The sequence below is a fragment of the Panthera onca genome, chromosome A1 (genome assembly GCF_046562875.1).
Source record: "Panthera onca isolate mPanOnc1 chromosome A1, mPanOnc1 haplotype 2, whole genome shotgun sequence".
NCBI classification, from domain to species: domain Eukaryota; kingdom Metazoa; phylum Chordata; class Mammalia; order Carnivora; family Felidae; genus Panthera; species Panthera onca.
In genome coordinates this window covers 103,015,685-103,038,166 of record NC_138339.1, presented here as the reverse complement: position 1 = coordinate 103,038,166, position 22,482 = coordinate 103,015,685, and the positions used below count along the sequence as shown (strand labels likewise).

Below are 22,482 nucleotides of genomic sequence, written 5' to 3'. Positions count from 1 at the left end.
CATAACCCTGTTAGAATTTCTTGTGAACTTCCTAGGTGTTTGACCAAAGAGCTTAGCAGGGTTGGAACATTTAGAAATGTAATTACTTTCTCTTCTAGATAATTTAGTAGAAGTATTACTCATAATTAGTCTTTAATACAGATCTTTCAGAGAACTCCTGATACTTAATTTTCTTTATGATATCTAGGTTTATGTTAATTTTAAACTTCCCAGTTCAGAATTCAGATCCTTGCTAGTTATTAAAATATTTTCCAGGAAAACCTAGGATAGGTGTTTAGGGATTGTCTTGGGAGCTATTCGTACTCTATTGAATGTTAAAACCTTGTCTTTGTCTGATTTGGCAGATACACATGGGTTATATTGAGATCATATGAATCTGACTCTTAGTAAATCCTTTTCCATTAGCTGATAGGTTTCTGATAGGAGAATGGACTCTGGCTTTCAAGCCTGGTCTTGGGCCAGAAGGACCAAGGATGTAACCATTGTACATTTGTCCATGTTCAAGTACTGGCTTGCTTTTTTTTTTTTTTTTTTTTTTTTTTTGTATTTGGTTATTTCTTTGAAAATTACTTAAAGTACCATGACACTACACATCAGAATCAATGAATGAAAGTAAGAAAAGATTGTTATTTTAAAAGTATTTTCCAGATTATACAGAAACTGCAAGTTGTAAAAGCTTTTACGTTCTTTATATCATCATTTGTGCTTGGTTTTAGAGCCAATTTATATATAGTCCTTCGAACATAGAATTGGCTTGTGTTCAAAAGTGTTTGACATAGCAGCTGTTAAATCAACAAGGAATTGTGATTTTGGTTTTTCAACATGATTTGTACTTTGTTCTAGACCTGAACCTAAACGGTATGTTCCTAGTCCAGCACAGTTGACAAGAAGGCAATTCCAAAAGGCTAAGCCAAATTTGGGAAGAGCACATGGTAAGAAGGAGGAACTAGGTATAGAAAAAGACAGAACAGATCAGAGTGAGGCAAGGAAGCCAGAAGATAATTTGCTGCAGCCAGGAGATGATACCCAGCTCCTTCAAAAAGTAAGTTTGAAAAAAATACTTTTTATCATTCGCTCTGTTTTGTCAAGATCGTGATGGAGAGAATTTATAAAAAAAATACAGTTTTGTCTTTTGTACTGTAACCAATTTTATAAAAATTGAGCTACTTTCCAATATTAAAAAATTTAGAAGCTATCCATCGTGTGTGTGTGTGTGTGTGTGTGTGTAAGCTTAGAGCTTTAGGTCCAACCCCCAAACCAAATTACGATAGAGATTGTTTGCATGGTAACATTAGCTGTTCTTAAATTTAAGGAAAAGGCTGAGTTTCTGACATCATTGGAGGTTTCAGCAAGAAAAGATTGTATAGATTCCAAAGAGGCTATTTTGGCCAAAAAAGATGCCCATTCAGAAGTTGGACCATCAGGAAGTGTTGGAGAAAAAACTATAGTGGATAATTCTATGTCTTCAGTTGTTGAAGAGCAGTGTGTCAGTAAACTAACAAGGTAAAGTTTTATTTAACGAGTATCTTCAGAATAGGAAATAAAACTAACTTACTCTTTATGGCTGTCCTACCTTAATGGTAGAGTGAAAAAAGATGGCTTGTTAACAGAAGTGTAGATAATTTTTTATTGACAGATCTGTTTCTTAACCACTCAAGTTTTTTTTTAAACTTTTAAAATAAGAGAGAGAGTGCACACACATAAGCAAGGTATAGGGGCAGAAGGATATAGAGAGAATCTTAAGCAGGCTTCACACTCAGCACAGATCCTGATGCGGGCCTCGATCCCATGACCACAGCCAAAATCAAGAGTTGAATGCTCACCTGACTGAGCCACCCAGGTGTCCCTACCTATGATTTTTATTTACTAAAGTTTATCTTTTTTTGATGTTCTTAGGAAGACTTTTCTTTCCTATGTTTAAAATTTCTGAATGTTGAGTATATTAAGACATGAGCAGAAGTCTGATAAAAGAATAGTGTGTATTACTTAAATAATTAAGGTGCTGGTTTGAATGGGGTCACAAACTAAAGTGAAGGGTACTCATGTTCTACACTTTACAGGGAAAGTGGAAAGGAACTTAAGATCTAAAAAACAACATCATTCCATGGGTTTTCTGCCTTCTCTTTTTTCTTTTTACCTAGTCTGTTTACCCAGTACTGTATACCAGTATCACTTTTTGATCCTATATTCTGTTTTATTGGACCATTTTCTTTTTCTCATTTTTTTCTAATAATTTCTAGAAATTATCACTTAAATAGCAAGGAAAAAATGGTCCAGAATTAAAAACTTACCATGAAAAATGTGTAGGTAGATAAACTAAGAACAAACTCTGAATAAGGAACTAGTAGTAATAGTAAATTTCTTTATTTCATGGCATAAGTTTTTGACGTAATGGGTTGTGGGAGTTTTCATTTTAATGTCTTGAACTGGGATTTCATTCTAAAATTTGGTTTCCATTAAAATTATCTTTATCCTTGTGCATGTAATGACTTTATTGTTATTTTGATTATACATCCAGCCCTCCACAACTATTGAAAGAATCAAGTTACTCTAAAATTGCTCTGGATCGAAGAACAACGATCTCTTCTGCTTCTGAGAACGAGGTGGATCATGGTGGAAGGAGAATGCATCGAAAGATCAAACCAAATGTCACTAGGGGCCGTGGATCAAAACGAATGCGAAGTAAGACCTCTAGGAAGGAACCTCGTGCTTCCAAGTCCACGCTGGTGACTCTTCGGGCTTCTCAGGAAGAAGATGAAGATGATGCTGAAGATTTTGAGCCTGATTATGAAGAAGACAGTTACCATCTTGCTCCAGAAGAAGTAAACAAAGCTCCAGTGTTTGTTCCCATTGGTCTCAGATCTCCCGAACCTGTTACTGCTCAAATTGAGGAAACGATGGAAGAGGTATTTTGTTTTTTGAATCTTGGAACTTTGTCTGTCTTATTTTGTTCTTTTAGTGTATCATTATTTCTTCTTAGTGATTATTAGGATTTGAACAGTTCATTTGCTAAATAAACCCTGCCGTATGTAATTTGTTTAAGCCCTCGTAGATATTTGAAGGAATCAATAGAAGGAGGCTCCTGTATTACTGAACCTCTATAATCTAGGCCTGCCATGAGGTGGCCAGTGTAATAATGATAGAAATCTGATTTCACTTGAATGTGGAGGCTACTAAATCTACTTTCTGATTAATTTTTCCTTTTCATTTTGGCAGATGTTTTAACTCTCTGGTAGGCTCAGGCTAAGCTCTGGTTGGTAGAGAAGGTAGAAGGGACACCTTTTTTTTCTTTTCTTTTTCTTTTAAATGTGGTAAAGGACCCCTGAGTGGCTTAATTGGTTGGGTGTGAGACTCTTGGTTTTGGCTTATGTCGTGATCTCACAGTCGTGAGATTGAGCCCCACATCAGCCTCTTTGCTAGGCATGGAGCCTGCTTGAGATTCACTTTCTCCCTCCCTTTGCTCCTCCCCGCCTTGTACTTACTCCTGCTCTCTCTCAAAATAAAAAAATAAAATTATGAAAAAATTGTAAAATACACATACCCTAAAATTTATGTTAGCCATTTTAAAGTGTATATAGTTCATTGGCATTAAGTGTATTCATATTGTTGTGCTACACTACATCACCACCATCCATCCACAGAGCTTTTTTCGTCTCGCGAAACTAAACCTGTACTCATTAAACAATAATTCCCCATTACCTCCTCTCCTCTCCTCTCATTTATGGCAAGCACCATTCTACTTTTGTCTCTGTGACTTGACTCTAGCTACTTCACATAACTGGAATCATAACAGTATCTGTTTTCATTGTGATTGGCTTATTTCATGTAGTATAAAGTTTTTAGTAGTCATTCAGATTGATATAGTATACATGTATCAGAATGCCTTTTTTTTTTTAAAGGTTAAAACAATTTTTTTTCTTTTTTCTTTCTTTTTTTTTTTTTTTAATTTTTGAGAGAGCAGAAGCAAGGGAGGGGCAGAGAGAGAGGGGAGACAGAGAATCCCAAGCAGGCTCCGCCCTGTCAGCGCAGAGCCCGATGTGGGGCTTGAATTCAAAAAGCCATGAGATTATTACTTGAGCTGAAGTCAGATGCTCAACCGACTGAGCCACCCAGGGGCCTCCAGAATGTTCTTTTTTTAAGGCTGAGTGATATTTCATTACATATCTATACCACATATCTTTTATCTTTTCATCTGTCAGTGGACAGTTGGGTTACTTCTACCTTTTGGCTATTGCAAAGAATGCTGCTATTAACATGGGTGTACAAATACGTCTTCTAATCCCTGTTCTCCATTTTTTGGGGGATATACCTAGAAGTGGAATCACTGAATGACATGCTAAATTGTACATCGGATGCTTAACTGACTGAGCTGCTCATGCGCCCCAGACATCTCAAAAATCTTAAGTGTTTTACTTTTGCCAAGTTGATGTTGTCATTTTAAGAATTGCTGTATTTTTTAATTGTGTATGAACGTGGATTATTTCTTCAATTTAACACACTTTATTTTAGTTGTTTGTTTTGCTGAATATAGTATGCCAAAATGAAATAATGAAATTTCATTTTGATAGCTTGAAATAACTGTGAATGCACCTGATGTAGGATGTATAGCTGTTGTTGAGCATCCAGTCTCCAGCACAGATGTGACTACTCAGCAAATGAAACAAGAAGAAAATTTGAAGGCATTATCTATGGTAAGCATCCATTCTAATATGTTTTGTCTTTAACTCTGTTTACGTTAAAAAAAAAAATAGAAGTTTATTTTGAAAGTTTTAAGTTTATAAGCCATTCTTACTAATTTCTGTCATTCAGGGAGCTATAAGTATGAATAGTAGAAACTGGTAAATAATCCAAAGATTTTATATTTCACTCACAAAACATTGATTTGTGTATGTTTGTGTGAGTCACTCTTAATATCCTCATAAACTTAAGTTAAAGTTCTGTTGCATTAAATCTGTATTCAATATAAATTATTTAAAATATATTTAGTTCCTTTTTGTTTGATACTCTTCCTTGTTTTTGCAAATCAAGTCTGGGAATTATTTATTACAATTTTTTTTTTACAGTTTATTTATTTTGAGAGAGAGAATGTGCTAGCAGGGGAGGGACAGACAGAGAGGCAGAGAGTGAATCCCACGCAGGCTCCACAATGTTAGTGCAGAGCCCGATGCTGGGCTCAGTCTCACAAACCTTGAGATCATGACCTGAGCTGAAATCAGGAGTCGGACACTTAACCAACTGAGCCACCCAAGTGCCCCCACCTTTTCACATTTTTTAAATTACTGGTCTGTGTGTCTTTTTGTTGAATTGTAAGAAATTTTTAAATAGTAAGGATACAAGTTCCTTATCAGATATACGATTTCCAAATATTTTCTCCTGTTCCATGAGTCATCTTTTCAATTTTTTTTTAATTAGAGCATGAATAGTGGAGAGGGGCAGAGGGAGAGAGAGAGAATTCCAAGCAGGCTCCATCCTCAGTGTGGAGCACAGTGCAGTGTTCGATCCCACAACCCTAGGATCGTGACCTGAGCCAAAATCCAGGGTCGGATGCTCAACTGACTGAGCCACTCAGATGCCCCTCTTTTCATTTTCTTGATGGTTCCCTTTAAGTGCAAACGTTTTTTTGTTTTTTTTTTTTAATTTTTTTTTTTTTAATGTTTATTTTATTTTTGGGACAGAGAGAGACAGAGCATGAACGGGGGAGGGCCAGAGAGAGAGGGAGACACAGAATCGGAAGCAGGCTCCAGGCTCTGAGCCATCAGCCCAGAGCCTGACGCGGGGCTCGAACTCACGGACCGTGAGATCGTGACCTGAGCCGAAGTCGGATGCTTAACCGACTGAGCCACCCAGGCGCCCCGCAAACGTTTTTAAATGTGATAAAGTTCGTTTTATGTCTTTTTTCTTTTGTTGCTCAGGCTTTTGTTGTAATATTTAAGATATCTTTGTGAAAGCCAAGATCTTGAAGATTTACTCCACTTTTTCTTCTAATAGGTTTACAGATTTTACTGTAGTTTTACATTTAAGGCTTTAATCCATTTTGAGTTAATTTTTTATATGGTATGCGGTTAGAGTTCTTCATTCTTTGCACATGACAATACAGTTGTCACACTATTTCTTTGAAAAGACCATTCTTTCTTTATTGAATTCTCTTGCATTCTTGTCAAAAATCAATTGGCTGTAGATGTATGGATTTTTTTTCTGGATTCTCGGTTCTATTCCATTTCCTGTCTCTTCTTGTACCAGTGATGCTCGATTGATTACTGTTGCTTTGTGGTAAGTTTTGGAATTAGGAAGTATAAGCCATCCTACTTTATTCTTTTTTTAGGATTGTTTTAGCTATTGTGGGTCTCTTGTAATTCCATATGAATTTTAAAATCATCTTGTTATTTTCTACTCGACATAATCTAAGATTGTGATTGTGATTGCATTGAATCTGGGGATCACTTTGGGGGGGCTAGTCCCATATTAACAGTTTTCTAATTCATGAACATGGATATTTGCCCATTTACTTAGATCTTCTTTGATTTCTTTCAATAGCATTTTGTAGTGTGCAGGGTATAAACTTTGCACTTCCTTTGTTAAATTTATTTTCAAGTATGTTGTATCTGAGGCTCTTGTGAATGGATTGGTCTTCTCAATTTCACTTTCAGGTTTTTCATTGCAAGTGTGTATATAGAAATACAATTGATTTTTGTATGTTGGTCTTGTATTTTGCAACTTTGCTGAACTAATTAGTTCTAATAGATTTTTAGTGGATTCCTTAGGATTTTCTATTTACAAGATCATGACATGTGAATAGAGATAGTTCTCCTTCTGCCATTCTGTATTAGTTTCTCAGTGCTTCTATAACAAAATGCTATCAACTAGGTGGTTCAAAACTACAGAAAGTTATTTTCTCAGTTTTGGAGGCTAGAATTCCAAAATCACCATCCCCCTTCTGAAGACTCTGAGGGAAAAACTATTCAGGCCTTTCTCCTACCCTCTGACAATTGCCAGAGATCCTTGTCATTGCTTGGCTTTATGGCAGCACATTTCCAACTTCTGCCTCCATTGCCACATCGTGTTCTTTCTGTGTGTGTGTCCTGACTTTTCTTCTAAAGACACCTGTTGTACTGGATAGGGTGAGCCCTAATGCAATATGACTTCATGTTAGCCTGATAACATCTGAAAAAGCCCTGTTTCCAAGTAAAGTTACATTCATGGTACTCAGCTTAGGACTTCAACATATCTTTCTCAGAAACAGAATTTGACTTAACACTTCTCCATCTGGATATTTTTTATTTCTATTGCTTGCCTAGTTTCCCTTGCTAGAACCTCCAATACATATTGAACAAAGAAGTGGCAAGAACGCATACTTTTGTCTCATTCCTGGTCTTAAGGGAAAGCATCCAGTCTTTCACCATCAAGTTTGATGTTAGCTCTGGATTTTTCATAGGGTTTTGTTTTTTTTTTATCAAATTGAAGAAGTTTCAGTCTATCCTTGGTTTGTGTGAGAGGATTCTTAGGAAAGGATGTTGGCAGTTGTCATATGCTTTTTATGCATCTTTGGAGATGATCATGTGATTTTTGCTTTTTTTTTGTACTGATATGTTGTATTACATTCATTATAACAGGATGTCAAATCAAAAATTGCATCCTACTTGGTCATGGCATGCAATTTTATGTCGCTGGATTTGGCTTGCTGGTATTTTATTGAGGATTTTTATGTGCAAATTCATAATAGATAATTCTTCTGTTTTCTACTATGAATCTGACCCCAGATTCTTGGGTCAGAAGCTAAAGTCCTGATCCTCTTAGAAAGAAAGTTCTTGTGCTGGGACTTGCAAGGAGAAAGGGGCCTTACTTTTTTGGCTGCAAATGTGTGAGGTGGAGTCTCTGGTTCATTGAGCTGGGAAGAAGGAGCGGGGAGAGAGTCTTAGTTGAGATACCGCAGGCTCTTAGTTTGTTACCTTATTTTCATCAGTTGCTCAAAAAGAGGTTTCTATTGCCTTTATGACCATTTCCAGAGGCTTTAAATGTTTGGTTTTATTAAATTTTACCAGTTTCACTGGGGAGAGGGTCAGCAGAGCCTTATGATGTCATGCTGGACATGATCTTGTAACCTTTTTTTTTTTTTTTAAGTTTATTTATTTTGAAAGGGAAAGAGAAAGTGGGGGAGAGGCAGAGAGAAATGGAGACAGAATCACAAGGAAGCTCCACATGACAGTGTGGAGCCCAACAAGGGGCTTGAACTCACGAAGTGTGAAAACATGACCTGAGCTGAAATCAAGAGTCAGATGCTTAACTGAGCCACTCAGGTGCCCAGATCTTGTAACTTTTTAATTTATTAAAATTCATTTAAGTTTTAAGCCACCTAGTTAAAAAAAATTGGTGATATTCGTCAGACTTTGGTTTCCATTGGATTAAAATCAGTGACAAATATGACTGAAGTTGAAAGATTATGAAAGTGAAGAAGTGAAGTAAGCCTAGTAAATGCACATGGTAGATGGAATATGATTAAAGTTAAAAAGAAAGAGTAAAATAAGTAGCAAGAGACAAAAGAATTTGGCTTTTAAATTATTTCTGATGATGAAATATTCTGAATAATTATAAAGGGAAACCACAGTTTCCTCTACTTTGTAATCAGAAGCATAGAAGAACTGTAAAAGCATAGTGCTTTTTGAGACGTAGAACATATATTTGGGAAAATACATAAGGCATTGCTTATCTTTTCCTCTTCTAGGAAATGACCACAGGTGAACATACCCAAGATGAAACAGGTAACTGTTAATAAGGAAACTGCCAAAACTACCTGGTTAACACTAGCAGGGTGATTTAAAAAATTTTTTTTAATTTTAACTTAATTTTTTTTAGAGGGAGAGAGCATATGAGTGTGCATGTGTAAGTGGGTAAGGGACAGAGAGAGAGAGAGGAAGAGAGAATCTTTTTTTGTTTTGTTTTTTAAATGGTGATTTATTTATTTTGAGAGTGTGAGTGAGGAAGGGGCAGCGAAAGAGGGAGAGAGAGAATTCCAAGCAGACTCCACGCTGTCAGTACAGAGCCTGACATGGGACTCGATCTTATGAACTGTGAGATCATGACCTCAGCCCAAATCAAGAGTTGGAAGCTGCTTAACTGACTGAGCTGTCCAGGCACCCCTAGTATTGGTATTAGTTAGTAAATGAGTCCTTGCTGGGAGTTGAACAAAAAGTTTCCACTGTTGAATGTTTTATCTCCAGGAGAAACTTGGATTCTTGGAATAATTACTTTATGAAGTGAGTTAAGAGTTAAATGTTTAATAAAGAAGTATTATTTCCTCTGATCTGCACAGGTTTACTTTCTTCGAAGGTAACTTAAGTTATTTAATGGGAGGGAGGCATTTTCAATGAATAAAAGCTAATAATGCATGATTTCTTTTTTTTGTAGTAATAAAATACTACCCTAGTAAGGAATTAGTGGTATGGAAGATACTGAAACTTGTTGCTAGAGGATAAACACCTGAATTAAAAATGTTTTCTAAGCAAGCAATCGTAAATTTCCAGATTCATCCTTCTGTTTTAATGTTGTTATATTTTCTCACAAGGTACCAATGATGGAAGTACTGAAGCTGCTATAACTTTACTTACAATGGGAGATCTAGTGTTGCAGTCAGAGATTGGTACAGAACAGAGTGATGGTAAGAATGAAAGATAAGGCCTACTGAAAAAAACCTTTTAAAATCCAACTTCTAAGAAATTATACCCACAGTTGAGTAATAAGTCAGTACTTTTACATTTGAAGTTGGTATAACTTTGTTGTTTTTCCAGAAATAAGTAATATGTGTGCATTGATGCACCCACCTCAGCCCATTTAGATGTAGTGGCCACCATTTCAAGATAGTACACTTGGTTTATTGAAAAAAGGTTGTCTTTCTGGAATAATCCAATGAGTCCTCCACCTTTCTCATCATAAACATTGGTTAATTGAGATCACTGATCACTTTATACAGGTTTCTTTAGCCAAAGGAGCTCCTGCTTTGGATAGTCCTCACAATTACTTGACAGTGGAATACAGTATCAAGGGACAATAACAGTCAATGACATAATTTAGTTTGGACTGTTTCGTTAGTTTGAACTGAGCCAAAATATATGTCCACCCAGATTTTTAATGTTTTAGGCTGGCCTTAATGGAGAAGCTATGGTCTTTACTCTCTAAGCACCTTGTATTTTAAGTACATTAAATGGATAGTTACATTAATTATTTTCCTGTTAATTATTGTGCCTGGACATGAGTGGGTTGCCATTTTTACTATATATTATTCAGGGCCTATAACTATATATTTATCAACGAATTCTCTGGTCTGTGTTTCTTACATGGCTCATTCTCTCTCTCTGTCTTTTTTTTTTTTTTTTTTTAAAGTAAACTGTACACCCATCGTGGGGCTCAAAATCACGACCCTGAGATCAAGAGTCACATGCTCTACTGACTGAGCCAGCCGGGCACCCCTATATGGCTCCTTTCTCAGTGATAGAGCATTGCTTTGGAGCCTGTCACAAATCTCTAGAACCTAAAATACAGGTTTTTAAAAATTGTAAATGAAGGTGATAATATCTTGAAACTTATTTGAGGCTATGTAGTTACTGAAGGCAAAAAGATTCATTTTTACTTACAATAGCACAAAAAAAATTTTAGTGTGTGAGAATTATTAAGCCTATAGTTGTTTAATGTTGAAGGATTTACTCTCTTTGGATATCTACTTGTATTGGGTCAATTTTAATTTTCTGTTCTTTTCTGTAATAGGAGTATGTGTACTTCTTGATGTTCATTCAAAGGATAAAAGCTGTGTTCCTTTTAGCCCAGATAATGTAAATCACAAAATTGTTCGTGAATGTCAGGACCTTTCTTCACCTGTCAGTAGTACATCTCCTTCACCATTAGAAGAAAACAAGATTGTATTGGAAGAGCAAAGTACTAAAGAAGAAATTGGTTTAGTGGAGGAAGTAAAGGAAAATGCTATATCGACCAGGTTTAATTTGCTTTATTTTTTTTCCTTTTTTTTTCTTTTCTTTTTTTCTTTTTTTTTTTTTTTTAAGTAGGCTTCATGCCCAGTGTGGAGCCCAGTGCAAGGCTTGAACTCATGTCCCTGAGATCAAGACCTGAGCTGAGATCAAGAGTTGGATACTTAACTGACTGAGCAACCCAGCCCAGATGCCCCTATTTTGCTTTATTAAGCTCTTGAGTTTTACTAGAAAATAAGAGTGCCGGGGTGGCTTAGTTGATTAAGCATCTGACTTTAGCTCAGGTCATGATCTCATGGTTTGTGAGTTCAAGGCCTGCATCGGGCTCTCTGCTGTCAGCACAGAGCCCACTTTGGATCCTCTGTCTCCCCTCTCTGCCTCTCCCCTGCTTGCACTCTCTTTCAAAAATAAATAAGCATTTTAAAAAATTACAAAGAAATTTATTATAATAAATATATTTAAGTCAACTATCGATTAATTTATAATAGCTTTTGAGTAATACTTGTGTAAGTGTAAATTTCACTGCTAATTTTTCAGCCTTTAAAGTGAGGATTGGCTGGTTTGACTTTAATGGTTTGAATATTTCTATTTATTTATGTATTTTAAGTAGGCTCCACACCCAATGTGGGGCTTGAACTCATGGACCTGAGATCAAGAGCTGCATGCTCTACTGACTGAGCCAGTCAGGGACCCTTAATGGTTTGCATATTAAAGTTAATGCAATATGTGCATCTTTGAAGCTTTAATGAGATAGTTTTATGTAACTGTAGTCTCTGTTTTTTTTTTCAACGTTTTTTTATTTATTTTTGGGACAGAGAGAGACAGAGCATGAACGGGGGAGGGGCAGAGAGAGAGTGTAGTCTCTGTTTTACAGACATGGTCCAGATTCTCTTCCCTTCTCCAGACTTTCAGTAAAGTAACTTTAACATTAAAAAATGAACACTTAACAGAGATTGTGGCACCTGAGAAGGTGGCACATAACTATATAAGAGTAGTGAAGAAGGTGAGAGAGCTAATTCTGACACAGTTGATGAATTTCTCTCTCTTCCCATCTTTGTTTTTCTAGGAATACAACCTCTGATGTGACCAGTAATTTGAGAATGAGAAGTAGATTTGCCAAGCCTAAGCCAAATCTTAAGACTTTAAGGACCAGCAGGTTTGGCGTTCATCAGGAAGTTCCCAATTTGTTTGCAAGCCAAGGAGAAGTAGTAGAAAGTCAAAGAGGTAAATTTGTTTCCCTTAAACAGCTACGAAATTACTTTTATAGGAGAATTTGCGTTAACATTTCAAGTAGAGTATTTGGTTGTTAAAATTATTTTAATTTACTATTAAAAAGTTTCAAAAAGTAGAATGACTTATAAAATAAATACCAATAAACCCATCAACTGGCTTCAGTAACTATTACCATTTGCTCTATAGATGACCCTTAATAACACAGGTTTGAATTGCATAGGTCTACTATACATGGAGTTTTTTGATAAACAGTATAGTACTATAAAGATATTTTCTCTTCCTTAGGATTTTCTTAATATTTTATTCTAGTTTTATTGTAAGAATTTGGTATATAATACATATACAAAATATGTTAATTGACCATTTATGTTACTGATAAAGCATCTGGTCAACAGTAGACTATTAGTAGTTAGGTTTTTTGGAAGTCAGTAGTTAATATGCAGATTTTTGACTGCATGGGAGGTTTATACCCCGATCCCCCCATGTTATTCAAGGGTCAACTGTATGTATTTGATCAGACATTTTTTGTATGTGTGCACATGGAATATTCAAATAAACATTTTTAAAGGCAGATATACATGAATGTGGCAAAAAAATAAGACAGTGTCTATAAGGTACAAAATTTATAAAACTTCTTCCTTGGTTCCCAGTCCCCTAATCTCACTTATAGTGGTAAACTGCCATTAAGTTTGTAGACTTCCAGGAGTGTATTATACACACAAGCATCTAAATGTGAGGCTGTGTGTGTGTACATACGTGCATCCACATATGTATACACATATATGTATATAAACACATGTATATTCCTTTCAGAAAGAATAAAAATATAAGCATACTATATCATATATAGTGTTCAGCCCTTAGGAAAAAAACAATTTTACTGAGATAATTCTATGTAATACAGTTAAACCCTTTGAAGGGTACAATTCAGTGGTTTTCATATATTCACCAAGTTATGTAACCATCACTGTTAGCAGGCACTCCCATTTCCCCAAGTTCTAGGCAATCACTAATCTTTTTCTGTCTCTGTAGATTTGCTTATTTTTGATGTTTTGTATGAGTGGGATCACATAAGTGGTCTTTTGTGTCGATGTCTTTTACTTAGCATGTTTTCACAGTTCCTCTATGTTGTAGTATACGTCAAATACTTCATTTCTTTTTCTTGTCAAGTATTCCATTGTATAGCTATATTACATTTTGTTTATTCATTTATCTGTTGTTGGGCTTTTGGGTTGTTTTCTGTTTTTTGGCTCTTGTAAGTAACACTGCTAAGAACATTCATGTATAAGTTTTTGTGTGGACATATGTGTTCATTTCACTTGGATTTACATCTACAAGTAGAATTGCTGGATAATATGGTAGTTCTATGTTTAACCTTTTGAGAAACAGCCAAACTGTTTCAAAAGTGGTAGCAGCATTTTTTAATTTTTTTGCTTATTTTAGATTTTTTGTTTTATTTTTAAGTAATCTCTACCCCCAACATGGGGCTTGAACTTGTAACCCCCAAGATCAAGACTTACATGCTCTACTGACTGAGCCAGCCATACACCCCAACATTTTGTATTTTCACCAACATTCTGTGAGGGTTTCAGTTTCTATTTTCTCAGACCCTTGTTATTAGATATTCTAGTTATCGTGAAGTAGTATCTCATTGTAGTTTTGATTTGTGTTTACCTGATGACCAATGATATTGAGTATCTTTTCATGTGCTTATTTATGTATCTTTTTTTTAGAGACATGTCTATTCAGATCTGTGCTCATTTTTAAATTGGGATATTTGTCTTTTTAAAATCTTTTTTTTTTTTTTTTAATGTTTATTTTTTGAGAGAGAGAATGTGAGCAGGGGAGGAGCACATAGAGAGAGGATCTGAAGTAGGCTGTGCTCTGAGAGCGGAGAGCCGGATATGGGTCTCGAACTCACAAACTGAGATCATGACCTGAGCCGAAATCAGATGCTTAACCAACTAAGCCACCCAGGTGCCCCATGGGATTTTTCTCTTTTTAATATTAAGAGTTCTTTATATGGTAGCATTCTTTTTAAAGATTAGTGTATTGGAAAAAATCTGTCTATAGGATCACATAGGGCTCTTTTATTTTTTTAATGGCCTCACTACTTTGTGATGTACATGTTGAATCCTACTGCCACTTCTTTTTCCACCTCCCCTCCCTACCAAAGGCCCAACCCCTTTAGGTGCTAGTGAGAGCAGGAAAAACTGCATGCAGTAAGCTGTCTAGATTGTATAAAATCCTATAGGTAGAAGATCTGGATGGTTAGCAACATCTTTTCCCTGTTTGGGGTTTCTGGTTTTTGGTATTTCCTTTCAACCAGTAGTGCCTATGGTTCAGTTAGTTAATTCATTACTTACTCTGGGTTCAGGAATACCCAGAAGCTGTTTCAGTATGCAGGGTGAGGTTACCTTACTTATTTATTTATTTTATTTTTATTTAAAAATGTTTAATGTTTTATTTATTAATTTTTTTTTAATGTTTATTTTTGAGAGAGTGCAAGTGGGGGAGGAGCAGAGAGAGAGACAGAGACAGAGAGAGGGAGAGAAACAGACACAGAATCCGAAGCAGGATCCAGGCTCGGAGCTGTCAGTACAGAGCCTGAAGCGGGGCTCAAACCCATGAACTGTGAGATCATGACCTGAGCTGAAGTCAGACAGTTAACTGACTGAGCCACCCAGGGGGCCCTAAAAATTTTTTTTTTAAATGTTTGTTTATTTTTGAGAAAGAACGTGAGCAGGGGAGGGGCAGAGAGAGGAGACAGAATCTCAAGCAGGTTCTGTCCTGTCAGCACAAAGCCTGACATGGGGCTTGAACTCATGAACTGTGAGATCATGAACTGAGTCTAAGTCAGATGCTTAACTGACTGAGCCACCAGGTGCCCCTAAAAATTTTTTGACTGTGGTTGACACACATACATTAATTCCAGTCATAGTACGTAGTGATTCAACAAGTTTGTACATCGTGTTCTGCTCTCCAGAAGCATACCTACCGTCTCTCACCATACAGTACAATTACAGTACCATTGATTATATTCCTTATGCTGTGCCTTTTATTCCCATGATTTATTCATTCCATAATTGGAAGCCTGTATCTCCCACTCCCCTTCATCCACTTTGCCCATCCACCTACTTCCCTCTGGCATCAATTTTTACTTGGTATTTATAGGTCTGATTATGCTCTTTGTTTATTCATTGGCTTTTTAAAGATTCCATAGATGAGTGAAATCATTTGTTGTTTGTCTCTCTCAGTCTGACTTATTTCACTTAGCATAATACCCTCTAGATCTGTCCACGTTGTCACAGATGGCCTGGTGTCGTCCTTTTTTTTTTTTTTTTAATTTTTTTTAATGTTTATTTATTTTTGAGACAGAGAGAGACAGAGCATGAACGGGGGGCGGGTCAGAGAGAGAGGGAGACACAGAATGTGAAGCAGGCTCCAGGCTCTGAGCTGTCAGCACAGAGCCTGTTGCGGGGCTCGAACTCAGGGACTGTGAGATCATGACCTGAGCCGAAGTCGGCTGCTTAACTGACTGAGCCACCCAGGCGCCCCCCCCCCCCGTGTCGTCCTTTAATGGCTGTGTAACATTCCGTTGTGTGTGCATGCCACATCTTATCTGTTCATGTATTGATGGACACTTAGGTTACTTCGGTATCTTGGCTTTTGTAAACAGTGCTGCAGTAAACATAGAGTTGCTACACATATCCTTTGAATTAGTGTTTTCATTTTCTTTGAATATCTACTAATGGAATTTATTGAATGATATGGTAATTCTAAATTTAATTTTTAGAGCAATATCCATACTGTTTTCCATCATGCCTGTATCAATTTACATTCCCACCACTAGTACACAAAGATTCCTTTTTCTCTGCATCCTGAGTTTATTTTTGTGTATAGTAGAAAGTGGTCCAGTTTCATTCTCTTGTATGCAGCTGTCCAGTTTTCTCAGTAACATTTATTGAAGAGACTGTCTTTTCCCCATTGTATACTGCCTTTGTCATAAATGGACCATATAAATGTGTATTTATTTCTAGACTCTCTGTTCTCTTCCATTCATCTACTTTTTTGTGTGTGGGCCAGACCATACTGTTTTGATAATTACAGCTTTGTGGTGTATCTTGAAATGTGGGAATATGATACCTCCACCTTTGTCTTTCTTTCTCAAGATTGCTTTGACTATTCAGTCGTGTGATTCCATAGAAATTTTAGTATTATTTGGTCTAGTTTTGTGAAAAATGCTGTTGGTATTTTGATAGGGATTTGAACGTAACTCTTTTATATAGAAATCATTTTATTCTTCTTTGTGGAGCAGCTCCCTCCCCAACATTTCCCCCAAGGTGGAGCTAGACCTCATATGTACCCACCTCTAAACTTCTTTTGTATGTGGGTTTGTGATTATATTGCTGTCATCATAGGGTAGACATAAAATTGCTGTGACAACCATGAGTGAAAAATGTGTAGTGTAGGATTCATTAATCTTCTGTTTCAAAAATCTCACTGGCCAGGATCACTCTTCTGCCATGTGAATAAGCTTAATTTTTGGATTAAGAGAAATTTGGAAGAGTTGCTATATACTGATCTGTCTTTGAGGAGACAACATATTTCTAATGTGGAGGTTTTAGCTGTACTGTTGTGGACTGTATCTTAAGTTTGTTTTTTGTTTAAGAAACTGAGAAAAATGGTTCTGAAGCAATGGAGGAATTACAAGATAAAAAATTTGAATCACTTACAACACCACTGAATAAGGAGCAGAGCATCTTGGCATGTGAACATGGTATTGAAGAGATGACTATTTCTCAAGAAGCAAACCTAACTGAAAGGTAAGAGGGAGGAGATTCCGGAATTTTGTTTATATTCTCTTTCAGCTACAGTAATTAGCTATAGCTTTATGAATTTGATTGGCAAAAGGGGGGGTTCTGTTGCATTAAATGTATTTTAAAAATTTGGACACCATTAAATAATCTTTGACTCATTTAGCTCTAAACATTACTCTGTGGTTGTCCACTTGGTTTCACATACAAAACTGTAATACATACTCTGAAGCTCTAATATATACTAATTTCTCTTTCAGAAATGATGATCAAGAAGAGGAATCTCAAAAGGTTCAGTTATTTTCAGTTGATCCAATTGTTTGCTCTGAAACAAAGCCCCATACGCTTGGTTCAGATATGGGTCTCAGTGAGAGTTGTATCAAAGAGCCCGAGAGAGAGGACTCTAATGGAGACACTGTGCTTACACTTAATGTGTCAGAGGTAAAAGAATGTAAAATATATAATGGGGGGGCTGGGTGTGTATTCCCCACTTAAAAAAAAATGAAGGTGTAATTTACATAGAATAACCTTCACCCTTTTATGTGCACTTCTGCAAGTTTTGGCAAACATATATAGTTGTGTAAACACATGAACGGTTCCATCATTCCCCACATTTCCCAGGGCCCTTTTTTAGTCACCCCCTTTTACCACCCCCACTACTTGGTGATCACTGATCTGTTTTCTTTCCCTATAGTTTTGTCTTTGCAAGAATGTATTGTGATATAATTTTTTATTAAGTGTATTTTTAGTCTTTGGAGCATAGATAAAATAGCCAATACATAGCTTTGCCATAAAAATTTGGAAAAAGGAAGTGTTTTGTATACAGACTATTTATCTCTTGCTTGCTGGCCTCTGAGTCTGAGAAATACATTGCAGGTGTTTCCTTGAGATATTATTATATGTTCGTTGCTGTGTGAGGTATTGGACAGACAAAGTTATGGGACTCATATGAGTGAATGCTTAGGCTCTGATGGGTGCTATGAAAGCAAGTTGCACAAGACTCTTAAAGGAGTGGTCCTCAATCCAATCCAGTAAAATCAGTATCTGGAAATAAGGTGTAGGCATTTGCAGGATTTTGTTTTTTTGTTGCTGTTAAAGGTTCTTAAGTTATTCTAATGTGTAGCTGGGACTGAAAGAATCCACGTGGGTGGCTCAGTTGGTAAGTGTCTGACTCTTGATTTCAGCTCAGGTCATGATCTTGTGGTTTGTGAGTTCAAGCCCCACATTCTGCTCCATGCTGATAGTGCCGAGCCTGCTTGGGATTATCTCCCACTCCCTCCCCCTGGCCCCTGGTCTCAAAATAAATAAATAAACTTAAAAAGAAAAAAAAAAAATCCTGGATCTAGAAGAACGGGTATGAATTAGCCAGTTAAAGGGAGAGGAACAAGTGTAAAGAACAGGTGTGAAACAGCATGTCATATTCAGGGACTATAATTAGTTATGAGTGGAATATAAATGAAGAAGTAGTTAGAGTGAGGTTGGCAGCCTGGGAACAGATCATAAAAAAATTTTTATGGCTTGTTAAGGAGTTTGGATTATATCCAAAGTTAAGGGATTTTCCCTACCCCCCCCCCCCCAACATGTTTGTTTTTACTTCATATTTTGAAATAATTTCAAGCTTGTTGAAAAGTTTCAAAGATCTTACATAGAATTCTTACATAGAATCTTTACTTAGATTCATTAGTTATAAACATTTTGCTTCATTTGCTTTTTCTCTGTCTTGCTCTCCATCTCTATAGATACACTTTTAAAAAACTGAACGATTTGAAAGTTGCAGATGTGAGACTTCACCCATAAATACTTCAGCTAATATCTGATATGAACGGGGATGTTTCTTATAGAGAAATGATACTCTTGTCATACTCAATATTACCATACTATCTGATATTGATTTAATAACAATATGTAATACATAGTTCCAGTCAACGCTCTCACATTGCATTTAGTTGTGATTCTCCTTATTCTCTCACTGTCTTTCAGTGTTTATTTATTTATTTTGATAGAGCAGGGGAGGGGCAGAGAGAGACGAGGACAGAGAATTCCAAGTAGGCTCCTTGATGTCAGTGCAGACAGAGCCAAACATGGGGTTCGATCCCATGAACTATTGAGATCATGATCTGAGCTGAAATCGAGAGTTGGAGGACGCTTAACTGACTAAGCCTCCCAGGCACCCCTCTCCTTATCCTTTTTTTTTTTTTTTGAGAGAGAGAGCATGTGCACCTGTGTGCACATGTGCAGGAGGGACAGGGGAGAGGAAGAAAAAGAATCCCAAGCAGGCTCCATGCTGTCAGCGCAGAGCCTGATGTGGGACTGGATCTCATAACCGTGAGATCATCACTTGAGCTGAAATCAAGAGTCAGATGCTTAACTGACTGAGCCACCCAGGCACCCCTCCTTATTCTCTTTTAATCTAGATAGCCCTCCTGCCCTTTTTCCTCTTTTGTGAATTTGACATTCCAGGCTAATTCACAATTGGGGTTTTTGTTGTTGTTCCCTATTATTAGATTCAGGTTAAATATTTTTTGGCATGATTATTACCTAGGTAACATGTTCTTCCTTTTGTATACCTTTATTAGACATGTAATGTCAGTTTGTCCCATTATTGATGATGTTGACTAATTACTTGGCTAGAATGGTGCCTGCTAGATTTCTCCATATAACAGCATCTTTTCCACATGGTGTTAGTAATTTTTCATATGACACCCAACAGACTTCTACCTAGTAGTTTTAGTATCAATTGATGCTTACCTGAATCAGTTATTGACATTGTTGGTTACAAAACGTTTAAGTTTTAAGATTTTAAGCAGTAGAGAATTATAGTAAGAATTGTATTTTAGAGATTACGTTGTTGGCAGTTTTGTGGAAAACAGATTGGAAGGAGCTGTGTTGGAGGCAAGGAAACATTTTGCTTCCATTCAGATGTCATCTAATAGCACAATGGCTGCTATTATAATGGAGAAAGAGAGAAGGTTGAAGGGTTTGCATCTCTCTTTCCTGTTGCTTCAAAAATAATTTGATGAAATTCTCATATTTAACAATTTACTGGGAATTTCTTTGTGTATATGTATGTTTATTTAAAGGAATCAAAAGTTACTGGTACTACTGGTTTCAAAACATTTGGAAAATTATATATGGTTAAATAGTTGTTGAATTTTGAAGCAGTCACTCTTCCTGTATCCAATTGTCTGGAAAACTTTTTAAAACTAAAATTTGGTTGATCTCATTCTTGAATTTTAATTAAATTTTTTTTAGTGTACACCAAGTAGTATGCCAGAAGTTCAACAGGAAAATGTAATCAGTTCTCAAGATTTAACAGGTATGATAATCTGCTTTGATAAAGCATCATCAAACTGAATAGTATGGCTTTTACTTCCATATCCCATTTGATTATGAAAAAAACTAAAACAGTTTTTAAGTCTGCAATGGCCTTAAATTATGAAGTATTTTTTTAATGGTTTATTTATTTTTGAGAGAGAGAGCATGATTGGGGGAGGGGCAGAGAGAGAGGAACACAGAGGATCCGAAGTGGGCTGTGTGCTGACAGTAGCTAGTCTGATGTGGGGCTTGAACTCACGAACTGTGAGATCATGTCCAGAGCTGAAGTCAGATGCTTAACTGAGCCATCCATGTGTCCCAAACACTTGAGGTATTTTAGGTGTAAGTTTTTTTATTCAGAATTATACATCTCCTCTATAGTGAACCATCTTTATCCTTTATGAAATTTCTTTTTATTTTTGTGGGTGTAATTTACTTTTTATTCTTGTGTATAAGTTGTCTTGAGACTTTAGAAATGTAATAAATTAATGATTTTCCGTTGTTTCATGGTTCAGCTTTTCATTACTAACTTTTAAATTTGATAGTGAATCTAGTTGCTAACGTACATCAAGGTGGTGAAGATGAACAAGCATTCATTTTAACTCTGGTGGAAATCCCAACCAATGCCATAGAAGAATATACTGATACCACTGCCCAGTTAATGCCAAACCCTTTACTGCCAGCGCCCATATTGATCAAGTCCGTGAATACAGAAGAAAGGAGTGACATGAGGTAATGAATGACCTCAACTGTTTTCTTTCAAGTTTTTGTTTAAATTCCCGTTATTTGACATACAGTGTAGTTTCAGGTGTATGGTGATTCAGCACTTCCATACAGCACCCAGAAGCTAAACTATTTTTGCTAGGAGGAAAGGTGCTTTATTACTCAGATAGCATTGACTGAATAAGCCATTCACCAACATTATTTGTATTTGTCCTTATTTAGTAATTATGTGATAAGTTAGAGAAGATATCATTGTTTTTATATCTGATAAAGCTGCCATTTAAGTGTGTAATACTTTTGTATGAAACTTGTTTCGTATCTTAAGTATTTTGAAAGCTAAAAAAAATTTAGCAGTTTGGGTTATAAAATGCCATCTGTTAAAGGTGTGGTTACTTTGTAAGCATATATATTTTAAATTCTGAAATAAATACGTTCATAGAAGTTGCAAAAATAGTACAGAGAGATGACATTTTTGTATGTTTTTAATACTGTTATTTTAATTCTTTTCTATAGAATTGTTGTATTTTAACGGTCATTGGTTAAGGCACTTAATGGTCAAGTAGCATTAGATGTTGAAGCCTTTCATATTTGGAAGAGGGATTTTAGGGGTGCCTGGGTGGCTCAGTCAGTTAAGCATCTGACTTTTGATCTCAGCTCAGGTCTTGATCTCAGGGTTGTGAGTTGAAGCCCTGCATTTGGCTCCACGCTGGCTCCTACTTAAAAAAAGGAAGAAGGATTTTAGATTGAAATTTTAACTTTACAGACAAAGAAAACACTATTTTTGTACCTTAGATTTAATTCAGTATTAGAGAATTTGTGAGTTTTATAGAGTTGTGAGTTTTTAAATGTGAATAGACGTCAAAACTAACATTTTTGTGAGCTTGGCCATGTAAATATTAGTTACTTGAAAGTTTTTTGGCAGCTGTCATTGGGATAGCTGAGCCTTTAACCTCATTAAGTAACTTCTAATTTGCTGATTTAACATGTATGCATTTCCTATGCAGTATGAGTTTTCCAGTAACTTCAGTTGGTCAGGATGCCATGTGTGTATCTGATTCTGGAAGAGAGGATTCTGAAAAGCTTCCTGCTAATTTGGATCTTATAACTAGGAAGAGATTTCATTGTACGCTTGATGAAAGTGACCATGTTCCTCCTGCCAAAAAAAGTTCACTCACTTCAAGAGATGATTGTCAAAATTATACCTCTGAGGTAAGATAGAATTATCAAGCACATAAGATGGCCATATTACAACAGATCCATTTGTTTCCTTTAAACTCTTTAAATAAAGATAGTTCTAATAGTTTTCACCATAAATAACCCAGCTAAAACTGGTTTTAGATAATCACTTTTAACCAGTTCTAGGTGAAAATTGATGGACATTCATCAGGAAACCCATTCCCAGTTGTGTGTCATTGGCTAAA

At 36.2% G+C, this 22,482-nt stretch overlaps 1 protein-coding gene across 6 annotated transcripts in view; it reads left to right on the top strand.

The window, feature by feature from the left end:
• Nucleotides 1-22,482, top strand: part of BDP1 (BDP1 general transcription factor IIIB subunit) — an 89,356-nt gene that overhangs the window by 51,738 nt on the left and 15,136 nt on the right. For 4 of the 6 annotated variants that reach the window (XM_078449151.2, XM_078449150.2, XM_060635588.3 and 1 more), the window contains 13 exons: nucleotides 844-1,042; nucleotides 1,313-1,503; nucleotides 2,519-2,906; nucleotides 4,569-4,691; nucleotides 8,720-8,756; nucleotides 9,560-9,652; nucleotides 10,756-10,981; nucleotides 12,040-12,197; nucleotides 16,879-17,032; nucleotides 17,284-17,464; nucleotides 20,276-20,339; nucleotides 20,884-21,070; nucleotides 22,066-22,270. In XM_078449151.2, the coding sequence (XP_078305277.2) occupies nucleotides 844-1,042; nucleotides 1,313-1,503; nucleotides 2,519-2,906; nucleotides 4,569-4,691; nucleotides 8,720-8,756; nucleotides 9,560-9,652; nucleotides 10,756-10,981; nucleotides 12,040-12,197; nucleotides 16,879-17,032; nucleotides 17,284-17,464; nucleotides 20,276-20,339; nucleotides 20,884-21,070; nucleotides 22,066-22,270 (2,206 nt within the window). Of the gene's footprint in view, nucleotides 1-843; nucleotides 1,043-1,312; nucleotides 1,504-2,518; nucleotides 2,907-4,568; nucleotides 4,692-8,719; nucleotides 8,757-9,559; nucleotides 9,653-10,755; nucleotides 10,982-12,039; nucleotides 12,198-16,878; nucleotides 17,033-17,283; nucleotides 17,465-20,275; nucleotides 20,340-20,883; nucleotides 21,071-22,065; nucleotides 22,271-22,482 lie in introns of those variants that run through there. The other 2 variants (XM_060635589.3, XM_060635591.3) reach the window with 2 other exon arrangements.